Source organism: Pituophis catenifer, unplaced genomic scaffold (genome assembly GCF_029215685.1).
Source record: "Pituophis catenifer annectens isolate HBS135680 unplaced genomic scaffold, rPitCat1.0.hap2 SCAF_5, whole genome shotgun sequence".
Taxonomy (NCBI): domain Eukaryota; kingdom Metazoa; phylum Chordata; class Lepidosauria; order Squamata; family Colubridae; genus Pituophis; species Pituophis catenifer.
The window spans coordinates 80,520,736-80,533,103 of record NW_027256885.1 but is presented as its reverse complement, the minus strand read 5'-3'; the positions used below and the strand labels follow the sequence as shown (position 1 = coordinate 80,533,103).

Here is a 12,368-nt window from a genome sequence, read left to right as displayed (position 1 = left end):
TGAGACCTTTCAATCCGACCCAGCCAGCGAAACTCTTGCCGATCTCAAGCGTGCTCTAAAGGAAGTGGTCGCGGGTGCACTCCGCCTCTCTTTCCTGGAATTCTTGCTTCCCGTCTTGTTAGCTATCGTGGCTTCGGGTCTGCCATTAACAGGCAAACACGCCCCGTTGGTTTGACAGTGGATATCGGTCCCGCCGGGTGGGTTTGCGCTCCACCACTCGACTCACCGAAGCCCCACTATTGTCCGCGAAGCCCTCCAGGCTTCCACGCCTCGAAGGGTCCCCAAAACGTAGCGTTAAGTGGCAGTGGGAAGGAGCGATCGCTCTTACCACGCCATGTCACCACGAGTCACCAACCGGAAGTCTCGAGTACGTACTCAATAGATGCGCCTTCTTTCTTGATGAGGAAGCAGAGATCAGCAGAAGTGGCTGTGAAACCCATGTCTTTGAGAATTTTTGCTAGACATTCATACCACCTCTTTCCAGACTGCTTCAGTCCATACAAACTTTTATTCAACAACCAAGTATCTCCCTTTTGTGTATCTTTCCCCAGGGGTGCTTTGACAAAGATTTCTTTATTTAGTTCTGCGTGGAGATAGGCGGTCTGTACATCAAATTGGTAAACTTCGAGGCCTAGGATGGATGCTATTACCAGAGCGCTCTTAACGCTTTCAGCCCTAACTGTTGGTGAGTATGTATCTGTATAGTCATCAGGGTATTTCTGCGCAAACCCCTGTGCTACTAGTCTGGCTTTATATAAAGTCTTGTTGTCCTCACGTTCCTTGATTTTAAAGACCCATTTCGTACCTATGGGTGCTTTGTCGACTGGGGCCTTAGAGGGAGTGTACACGTTTAGTTCTCTCAAGCTGGCCATCTCCTTCTCCATTGCTTGTTCCCATCTAATTCTTTCTTCCTGTGGCAATCTGAGTACCTCTTCTATGAGTTGGGTGTTGTCTTGTTTGTGTGTATTGATAGGATGTAATCCTCAAACCTTTTTGGGATCTTATTTCTGTTGTGTCTAATGGGTCTGTTTGGTTTTGTTTCTGTGTCATGCATGTACAGTCAGGTCCAGAAATATTGGGACATCGACACAATTCTAACATCTTTGGCTCTATACACCACCACAATGGAGTTGGAATGAAACAAACACAATGTGCGTTAACTGCAGACTGTCAGCTTTAATTTGAGGGTATGTACATCCAACTCAGGTGAACGGTGTAGGACTTACAGCAGTTTGTATATGTACCTCCCACTTGTTAAGGGACCAAAAGTAATGGGACAGTTGGCTTCTCAGATGTTCCATGGCCAGGTGTGTGATATTCCCTCATTACCCCAATTACAATGTGCAGATAAAAGGCCCAGAGTTCATTTCAAGTATGCTATTTGCATTTGGAATCTGTTGCTGTCAAGTCTCAAGATGAGATCCAAAGAGCTGTCACTACCAGTGAAGCAAGCCATCATTAGGCTGAAGAAACAAAACAAACCCATCAGAGAGATAGCAAGAACATTAGGCGTGGCCAAAACAACTGTTTGAAACATTCTCAAAAAGAAGGAATGCACCGGTGAGCTCAGCAACACCAAAAGACCTGGGAGACCACGGAAAACAAGTGTGGTGGATGACCGAAGAATTCTTTCCCTGGTGAAGAAAACACCCTTCACAACAGTTGGCCAGATCAAGAACACTCTCCAGGAGATAGGTGTATGTGTGTCAAAGTCAACAATCAAGAGAAGACTTCACCAGAGTGAATACAGAGGGTTCACCACAAGATGTAAACCATTGGTGAGCTTCAAAAACAGGAAGGCCAGATTAGAGTTTGCCAAACAACATCTAACAAAGCCTTCACAGTTCTGGAACAAGATCCTATGGACAGATGAGACCAAGATCAACTTGTACCAGAGTGATGGGAAGAGAAGAGTATGGAGAAGGAAAGGAACTGCTCATGATCCTAACCATACCACCTCATCAGTGAAGCATGGTGGTGGTAGTGTCATGGCGTGGGCATGTATGGCTGCCAATGGAACTGGTTCTCTTGTATTTATTGATGATGTGACTGCTGACAAAAGCAGCAGGATGAATTCTGAAGTGTTTTGGGCAATATTATCTGCTCACATTCAGCCAAATGCTGCAGAATTCATTGGACGGCACTTCATAGTGCAGATGGACAATGACCCAAAGCATACTGCAAAAGCAACCAAAGAGTTTTTGAAGGAACAGAAGTGGAATGTTATGCAATGGCCAAGTCAATCACCTGACCTGAATCCCATTGAGCATGCATTTCACTTGCTGAAGACAAAACTGAAGGGAAAATGCCCCAAGAACAAGCAGGAACTGAAGACAGTTGCAGTAGAGGCCTGGCAGAGCATCACCAGGGATGAAACCCAGCGTCTGGTGATGTCTATGCATTCCAGACTTCAGGCTGTGATTTACTGCAAAGGATTTGCAACCAAGTATTAAGAAGGGAAAGTTTGATTTATGATTATTATTCTGTCCCATTACTTTTGGTCCCTTAACAAGTGGGAGGCACATATGCAAACTGCTGTAAGTCCTACACCGTTCACCTGAGTTGGATGTACATACCCTCAAATTAAAGCTGACAGTCTGCAGTTAAAGCACATTGTGTTTGTTTCATCCAAACTCCATTGTGGTGGTGTATAGAGCCAAAGATGTTAGAATTGTGTCGATGTCCCAATATTTCTGGACCTGACTGTATCTGGCTTCCCTTTCTGTAAGTGCATCTAGCTTTATGATGGGATGGTCCCGAGGATGTGGACAGGGTTCTGGGTAAGATTAGTGCCGCCATGTGTTTATTGGACCCGTGTCCCTCCTGGTTGGTACTGGCCTCCCGGGAGGTTACACGAGGCTGGCTCCAGGGGATTATAGGTGCTTCTCTGAGTGAGGGTGCCTTTCCTGCCACCTTGAAAGAGGCGGTAGTGAGGCCCCTCCTCAAGAAGCCTTCCCTGGACCCGGCTGAATTAGCCAACTATCGTCCAGTCTCCAACCTTCGTTTTGTGGCGAAGGTTGTTGAGAGCGTGGTGGCACGACAACTTCCCCGGCACCTGGATGAAGCTATCTATCTAGACCCGTACCAGTCGGGCTTCAGGCAGGGGTACAGCACAGAAACGGCATTGGTCGCGTTGGTGGATGATCTCTGGAGGGCTCGGGACAGGGGTTGCTCCTCTGTCCTAGTCCTATTAGATCTCTCAGCGGCTTTTGATACCATCGACCATGGTATCATGCTGCAGCGGTTGAGGGGGTTAGGAATGGGGGGCACTGTTTTGCGGTGGTTCTCCTCCTTCCTCTCCGACCGCTCACAGTTCGTGTTGGCAGGGGGACAGAGGTCGACCTCGAGGCGTCTCGCATGGGGAGTGCCGCAGGGGTCGGTCCTCTCGCCCCTCCTGTTCAACATTTATGTGAAGCCGCTGGGTGAGATCATCCGTGGTTTTGCGGTGAAGTGCCATCTGTACGCTGATGATACTCAGCTGTACATCTCCACCCCAGACCACCCCAACGATGCCCTTGATGTGATGTCTCGCTGCCTGGAGGCCGTGCGGGTCTGGATGGGGAGGAACAGGCTCAGACTCAACCCCTCCAAGACCGAGTGGCTGTGGCTTCCGGCACCCCGATATAGTCAGCAGGTGCCATTGCTGACTATTGGGGGTGAATCTTTGCCCCCCACGGAGAGGGCTCGCAATCTGGGTGTCCTCCTGGATGCACGGCTGTCTTTAGAAGAGCATATGACGGCTGTGGCCAGGGGGGCCTTTTATCAGGTTCGCCTGATCCACCAGTTGCAGCCCTTTCTGGATCGGGACGCCCTGCGCACGGTCACTCATGCCCTTGTTACTTCCCGGTTGGACTATTGTAATGCTCTCTACATGGGGCTCCCCTTGAAGAGCACTCGGAGGCTCCAACTGGTCCAGAATGCGGCCGCGCGGGTGGTTATGGGCGCAACCCGTTGTGCCCATGTGACACCCCTCCTGCGCGAGCTGCACTGGCTCCCAGTGGTCTTCCGGGTGCAATTCAAGGTGTTGGTTACCACCTTTAAAGCGCTCCATGGCATAGGACCCGGGTACCTCCGAGACCGTCTTCTGCTACCAATAGCCTCCCACCGACCAGTCCGTTCCCACAGAGAGGGTCTCCTCAGGGTGCCATCAGCCAAGTTATGTCGGCTGGTGATGCCCAGGGGGAGGGCCTTCTCTGTGGGAGCCCCAGCCCTGTGGAACGAACTGCTCCCGGAAATTCGTAAGATCTCCGACCTCCGGGTTTTTCGCTGCGCATTGAAGGCCCTGTTGTTCCGCCAGGCCGGACTATCAACACAATAGTTTTAAATTGGGGTGTTTAAATTTATTGGGGTTTTAAATCTGAGCCACTTTATTTAATTATTTTAAATTTTATACTGTTGTTTTGTCTGTGTTTTTAAATAGGCTGTACACCACCCTGAGTCCTTCGGGAGAAGGGCGGTATAGAAATAAAATAATAATAATAATAATAATAATAATAATAATAATAATAATAATAATAATAATAATTATTATTATTATTATTATTATTATTATTTCCACTCTTTGGTATTTACCCCTTGGCATCTAGGTTTGTGTCTCTCGTGTGTTTTGGTTTCTACTGTGTCTTGCCTATCCTTATCCCTTATATTGTTTGTAATTTCCTGTCTGGGGAATACTTCATTGAGGTGTATTTTTGACCAATTGGCGTTTTCATGGAACACCGCTGTTCTGGATATGATAAACTTATTGTCTTTGTCAATGAATCTGTACCCTTTTGTCCCAGATTCATACCCCATGAATCTTAACCTCCTTGAGACCTTGTCGCCCTTGCGTCTCAATTGTTTTGGGATATGTACATCTGCAGTGACCCCAAATATGTGCAGATGTGCTATTTGAGGTTTTCTGTTGTACATTACCTCATAAGGGGCCTTGCCTACAACACTAGACCACAGCCTGTTCAGGATATAGTTAGAGTACGTGAGTGCTTCTGCCCAGAAAGATTGCCCTAGCCCTGCGTCTTCTAACACACACCTCACCATGGTTTGTAAGACACCGTTTTTTCGTTTTACCATTCCGTTCTGAAATGCGGAAAACGGTGAAGACGTAAAATGTAATACCCCACGCATCTTTAGCCAATTCGCGAAGTCCCTTGATAGGAACTCAGACCCCCTGTCCGTCATTATTTGTTTTATTTTTGTGTTGTGTTGTGTTTCTACCCTTTTGTAAAACTCTCTAAACTTTTGAAATACTTCATTTTTATGGTTGAGTGTGTACACAAACCCGTAACAACTGAAATCGTCCACTATAGTTAAGAAGAACCTCTTTTTATATTTTATAGAGGGCTTCATGGGGCTCACTAAGTCCATGTGTACTAACTGAAAAATGGAATTGGTGGTGCGGGTGGCCTTCTTTGGCCTGGGTTTGGTCTTGAGTTTAGAACATTTACACACAAGGATCTCCATGGTTCTGGTGCCTCATCCTCCCCTCCCCCCCCCCCCACAAAGTGTGCAATGAGGGTGAGCTGTCTTCCTCCTCCTGGCTACTTTACATTGAAGACCATGAGTGGCCGTTCCTCACGTTTCTGCCACGGACTCTTCTTGTCTCCCTGGTCATCAGTTCCTTCAGAAGGTTCATTGCTGTCATCCTCTGGGCTGGTCATTGACTCATGGCGTAGTTCACTGTTGCTGTTGCTGCTGTGAGAGCTGTTGCCATGGCTCTGCCCATGACAAGGAATTGTAGCAGCATGCTGGTCAGTGTTTTCATACAGCAGTGGGGTCAGTGAGTTGTCTTCAGGAGAACAAATGGCAGTGCGGCTCTCACTGCTACTTTGCTCTGTGTCAGCATCAACAAAGACCAGCTTAGAGTATGTTGGATCCATGGCTGGAGCCATACACTCCTCCTTCAGGTGCTTGGTGGGCCTGACTTCATTGACATCCACACCTGAGTCTAAACTGGCATCATTTCTGTGATTCCTCTCAGTACTCTGGAGATCAATGTAAGAATGACGGACTTGAGAAGAACGCCCATCCAGAGATACAAACCAGGCTTGTGGATGTGGCTTCACACCCAGTTCCAGCAACTTCTTCTCACTCAGTGCCTGTAGCTCCCCATTCAGTTGGGCCATAGTGGATTCATTCAACAACACTGGTATGGTGACTGAACCACTGACAGATTGTATGTGTGGTCCCCAACCCTTCCCCTCTGAGTCTTCCACTTTGTGTTGCCATAGTTTGAACTGTGAATGTTGCAGCTGCTGTTGGAGGAGCTGCTGCCTCTGTTGTTCCTGGGTACCAAACGGGTGAGGGAGTTCCATGAAAGTTGGGTCTATATCTGGTTGATTTTCAGAGCCCCCAGTAGTCTGCTCTGTTGGAGCCAGGCACATATAGTGGGCAGGAATTACGAGGGTTGGCATGACATTTCGGTACACTGTATCCTTCATATGGTCAATAGAACCACATAATATTAGCTGTCCAGGTTGACTTAGGGAGGTGGGATGGGCCAGATGGTCTACAGACTGTGACATCATGAAGTCAGATAGTTTGGCATCCCCTTTATGGGCCATATAAAGGTCAAAAGGAGCTGGAAGAGGTGGTGGTGATGGAGGCTCCTGTAAATAAGGCTTGCTATCATTGTGTGCTTGTTTGCACTGTGTCTCTTTGCTCTTGTCTTTTACCTGCTGATTTGAATAGTTACACTTGTAATCTTCCAAGAGAGGGGGTTCCAGTGTGCCAGGGGCATCCATGGACTGGGCTGCCCTCAATGAACAGCCTTCCACTACTCGAGGATACTCATCCTTGGGACCACCTTGCTGGCTCAATGTGTCTGCTATGGAGGCCTTGCTAGCATGATGAATCTTCTGGTTTGGCACTTGCTTGAAGAATTCCTCATGGGAGCTCTCAAACTCCCTGGGGGAGGAGAAGGCTGATTTGAGGAAGGGTGTATGCATGTCTATGTCCCCATTGGATGAAGCTGTCTCCATGTGGCTGGTGCATATAAGATTAATCTGGGACATTGATGTAGTCTGATCTTTCTTGGATGCATCCAGAGCCCCAGAAGGCTGAAGCTTTCTATGTTGTTGCTGTGGCTTCAGACACAGTCTCCTAGAGAAGAAGAGATAAAGAAAATGGGTACAAAGATCTGTACAGATGGAAAAGTATCATAGCTCAAGTTCTGACATATTGCATCCTCTGCACACAAAAGGTGTTCAGAGGGTGCACTACAGAACTATGATACTTGAAAACTCCCATTTTATTAACTTCAGCTGGAATACCTCTGGACACAAAAGATATTCAGAGGTATTCCTGCTGAATGGTCTCACTTAAGAAGATGGTTGTAATGTTATGTGAGAAAGACCTTGAGAAACAAAGTGAAGAGATGCTGCCTAGGAAAAACTCAGATAAGAGAGGGCATAGCCCACAGCTGCATAATGGGTGAAGAAAGGCTCAGAAGAGACCCTCCCTAACCTCTTAGGCTGTAAAGGAGATGGTGGGAGATTTGTACTTTCAGAATTGGAAGATTCTGTTACAAGTAGTCCTTGACTTAGGACCATTCATTCAGTGACCATTCAAAGTCCATTGCAGCAGTCCTGTGGTCATGTGATCAAAATTTGGGCACTTGGTAGCCCAACCGCACTTACAACTACAGGGGCACATCAGTTCCTCCCTACCATCTCCCCCCCCCTGCCCTTCTGCCTCCGTGTTCTGACCTTTGCAATTGTCTTGCTCCCAGTGCTGACCAAGTATGCCTGGCCTGGCCCTTGGGAAGTCAACTGCTGGCCACACCAGGCCTTTCAGAGGCCATTGTCCAAATCACATATGGCCTTCTCAGAAGGTTTTGAAGATTTCCAAAGCCTTGGGAGAAAGCTGCATGCTATTTGGAGAATAGTGCAAGTGGCTTTGTGAAGAAGGCCTGGCACTGCCAAAAGCTGCCTCTCAAGGGCCAGTCTGTTAACCCTGAAGCTGACCTGACTGGAGCCATCTTGGAGCTTCAGTGTTGCCACACTGGAGCTGAGGGATAGGAAGGGGGGATTAGAGATAGCTGGGGTTTTGTAGCCAAAATAAAATACTTTCTCTTGGGAGCCAAGAACATTGTCACACCTGGACTGTGGAAGGAGGAGTGAGGTCACCAGACAACCAGGCAGCATCTTGATTGGGCCATGTGACTGATTGTTTGGGGTTGAGGGAAAAAACTTTTACTTTTAATTAGGTGAAAACCAAGGGGCCCCTCAGAGTTGGTTTTCACCACATATGTGCCAATATGATATTTCCAATAAAGCTATTCTTTGAGGAATTCACCTGCCTCGGAGTTTTGCTTGCTATGGGACTATTACTTGGAACCCTGACATTAAACCGACTCTCCTAAATCCTAAAGGGACGCGGTGGCTCAGTGGCTAAGACGTTGAGCTTGTCGATCGAAAGGTCGGCAGTTCAGCAATTCGAATCCCTAGTGCTGCATAATGGGGTGAGCTCCGGTTACTTGTCCCAGCTTCTGCCAACCTAGCAGTTTGAAAGCACGTAAAAAATGCAAGTAGAAAAATAGGGACCACCTTTGGTGGGAAGGTAACAGCGTTCCGTGCGCCTTTGACATTTAGTCATGGCCACATGACCATGGAGACGTCTTCGGACAGCGCTGGCTCTTCGGCTTTGAAACGGAGATGAGCATCGCCCCCTAGAGTCGGGAACGACTAGCACATATGTGCGAGGGAAACCTTTACCTTTACCTAAATCCTAAACTCCAACTGGAGCTGCTATCCAGGGTCCTGAGCCCCGACTGCTTACCTGGTTTACCTGGGCAGCAGGAAAACTCAGGGAAGATGGAGGAAAAAGCCGGGGGGGGGGGCTGCAGAGCTTGCAGAGGAGCCCTGGAGAGCCTGCTGACCCCCTCGGAGGTTCAACGGATGGAGGAAGCAGTGGCGGAGATCGCGTGCCAAGTGGGCGCCCAGCCTAAAGTCCATGCCGAATGCCCGGCCACCTAGGAGCTCTACCAGGCAGAGTAGGACATCGGCTGCTGGGCCACATTCCAGGAGCCAGGTGTCAACCCTGAAGCTGACCTGGCCGAAGCCATCTTGGAGCTTCAGTGCTGCCACACTGGAGTGAGGGATAGGGAGGGCGGATTAGAGATAGCTGGGGTTGTGTAGTCAAAATAAAATAGTTTCTTTTGGGAAACAAGGACGTTCTCACACCTGGAAGGAGGAGTGATGTCACCAGACCAGCAGACGCGGCCTTGATTGGGCCATGTGACTGATTGTTTGGGGGTGAGGGAAAAACTTTTACTTTTAATTAGGTGAAAACCAAGGGGCCCTTCAGAGTTGGTTTTCACCAGATATGTACCAATATGATATTTCCAATAAAGCTATTCTTTGAGGAATTCACCTGCCTCAGAGTTCTTGCTTGCAATGGATCCATTACTTGGAACCCTGACATTAAACCAACTCTGAGCTAAACCGTAAGGAAATTTTCCGCTCTGACCAGAGCCACTATCTGGGGTCCTGAGCCCCGGCCACTTACCCGGTCTATCGGGCAGTGGGAAGACTCAGGGAAGATGGAGAAGAAGATGGAGGAGACGGCGGCAGCTGATGGGGCTTGTGGAGGATATGCTGAAAGCCTACAATATCCCCCCTCACCCCAGCAGGTGGCAGCAGCGGTGGCGGAGTTTGAGTGACAGTTGAGCACCCAGCCCAAAACTCACGGCAAGTGGTCAACCACCCAGGAGCTTTACCGTGCAGAGGAAGACACCGGCTACCGATCTGCATTCCAGGAGCCGGCGAGAAAACACATGGTCACTTCAATGAGAGAGGAGGGGACAGCGATCCTTGAGTGGAGGTCAATGGGACTCCTGGACCTCAGCGAGTCCAGGGAGTGGAAGTACCAGATCGTGACCCGCAGCCAGACCCTGGAGGGGTTGCCAGAGAAGCTCAGCCAACTAAGCCTCTGTAGCATATGGCGGCATCAGACATCCAGCCAGGCAATGGTGTACTTAAATGTAACGTGCTTCACAATGGGGGAGACAGCGTCCCCTCCTCCTGGAGCCCATTATGACGTGGGCTCCAGGAGGAGCCAGTGTCTCGGGGTGGAGAGAAAATTGCGTGTCTCCTTGAGCGACCGAGGTGCACGCAGCACCAAGAAGCACCGGAAGAAGCGCCTGTGAGATGAGAGGCAGGTACAGGGGCGCTTCCCTCCCGCTCTGGAATATGGAGCGAGTCTCCATCCCCACCATCGCCCTTATCTTATCAGGCTATATGAGGAGTGACTGGGAGGCTAGGGAGAGGGGTGGGGCCAGTCAGCCACCAGGGAGCCACAGCAGGGGAGCGAAAGAGCTTCATTTATCTGGGAACCTGAAATGACTCTTGATTTAAATCATATGGTAAAAAGCACCCAAAGAAGAAGAAAGAACATCAGCCAAAAAAAAAACAAAAACCCCAACCCTCACCTGTTTTTGGAAATGGTTCAAGAGGGAACACACACACACACACACACACACAAGTGAGAGAGAGGGGGGGAGAGAGAGAGGGAGGGAAGGAGAGATAGAGACATGAGAGAGAAAAGGGGAAAAAGAGAGAGAAATGAGAAAATGATGGAGGGAGAGAATGAGAGAGGAAAAAGAGAAACAAATGAGAGAGAGAGAAGGGGGAGAGAGAGGGAGAGGGACACAGAAATGAGAGAGCTGGAGGGAGAGAATGAGAGGGAAAAGAGGGAAACAAGAGAGAGAAGGGGAGAGAAAGAAAGGAAAGAAAGAGAGGGAGGGAGGGAGGGAGGGAGGGAGAGGGAGAGGAAAAAGAGAAAAACAAGAGAGAGGGAGAGAGACAGAGAGAGAGAGACCCATTTCCCACAGAAAACACCTGGAGCCACAAAACCCAGGTAGGTGTGGCTGGTGGGTCATGTGACTGGGTGGGAGTGACATTGAGTTGACCCCGCCCACCCAGGTTTTGTGGCTCCCAGTGTTTTATTTTCTGTGGGAAATGGGTCCAAATGGCTCTTTGAGTGTTTAAGGATGCAGACCCCTGCACTAGCGCAATGCAGCATGCAGCCAAGTCTCCCCAGGAGGGCCCGAGCTACTTCCTTGACAGCCCGACCTGTCAGCCCTCCACCACCTCCATCAGCTCGGTTGAGCCTGGCCCACGGGGGAGCCCTCCCAGGCGTCGGAGACCCACCAGCCCAGAGGGGCAGACCCAGATGCCACCAGCAGGGCAGGTGCTGCCCAGATGGGCATACTACCCGGGTCAAGGCTGGGTCCAGCTCCTGTGGATGGCTGCTCCTGTTCCTGTGCCCCAGCCGTCCCCACCACCTGCACGGCCTGCAGCCCCACCCCGCTTCAGGGCTGCCTTTGACAGAAGCCCAGACAAGTTGGCCTTCTATCTGAACCGGGTCTGGACCCACATTAACTGCTACGGAGATGATTATCTCACTGACCAAGAAATGATCTCAGCGATCACAGACAATCTAGAGGGTGAATCAGTGGAGTGGGTGACCCAGCTCCATGATGAGGGTGCCCCAGAACTCGAGAACATCAATGACTTCTGTTGAGGGTAAAACTGCCCTCTGCAAAGTGGTGCAACGGACCAGACACTGAATAGATACGTTGCTTAGCAAAAACACACAGATACTCACAGACTCTGAACGTTTAAAGAAAAATAAATAGTCTCTACTTGTAGTAAAAACAAACTTGGCTTCTCAAAACAAAGATAACACTTCTTCAAATAATCACGGTTCAACACAAAAACATAGTTTGCTTACAATTCCAGTTCTCTTCAGTAACACAGACACAGTTCCTTTCAGCAGTTCAACCTTCTAATAGCAGGAGCAGAAGTGAATGAACTTCCTGCCTTCTTTTATGTCTGCTAGAGCACAGCCAATTAGTCAACTTTGTAGCAGTTAAAGTTACAGAACATAGTTTTCTATATATTATCTACCCAACCGTAGGATAAGCATCCAACAACTTCCTGTAGGAGTTAAGGATGAGGTTCAAAGACTCAGCCCAGGGCCATGAAGCCAAGGCGGAGATTAAGACGATCAAGCAAAGGGGCTAACCCTAACCCAGCAAAAGAGTACTCACTGGAAAATTGCGGTGCTGGCCTGAATGCCTCTTGGTCCACTACTTCAAGGAAGGTCTGGACCAGGAGCTATGCAATGCCTGTGTCTTCTGGGGAATCCCCAACCGCATCCATGACTGGTACCAGATGCCAGTGGCCATGGACCTCAAGATCCACCTGCACCCAAAGGAAACGTTGCAGAAAAAGCCGAAGAGACAACTCAGCCAGTGGCCCACCTCCCGCCAAGTGGAAAAGCCGCCAAGGGGGGCCTCAATGGCACTGATCAAATGTTTTCAGTGCGGGCAGCAAGGCCATCGCGTATCAGAATGTCTGGTGCTGGCA

At 49.2% G+C, this 12,368-nt stretch overlaps 1 protein-coding gene across 1 annotated transcript in view; it reads right to left on the bottom strand.

The window, feature by feature from the left end:
• Window positions 1-5,537: 5,537 nt before the first annotated feature.
• Window positions 5,538-12,368, bottom strand: part of FAM171A2 (family with sequence similarity 171 member A2) — a gene marked incomplete at its 5' end in the record, with an annotated part of 196,821 nt that continues 189,990 nt past the window's right edge. Inside the window, one exon of the mRNA XM_070944509.1 lies at window positions 5,538-7,098. Within this exon, the coding sequence (XP_070800610.1) occupies window positions 5,538-7,098 (1,561 nt within the window). The remainder of the gene's footprint in view (window positions 7,099-12,368) is intronic.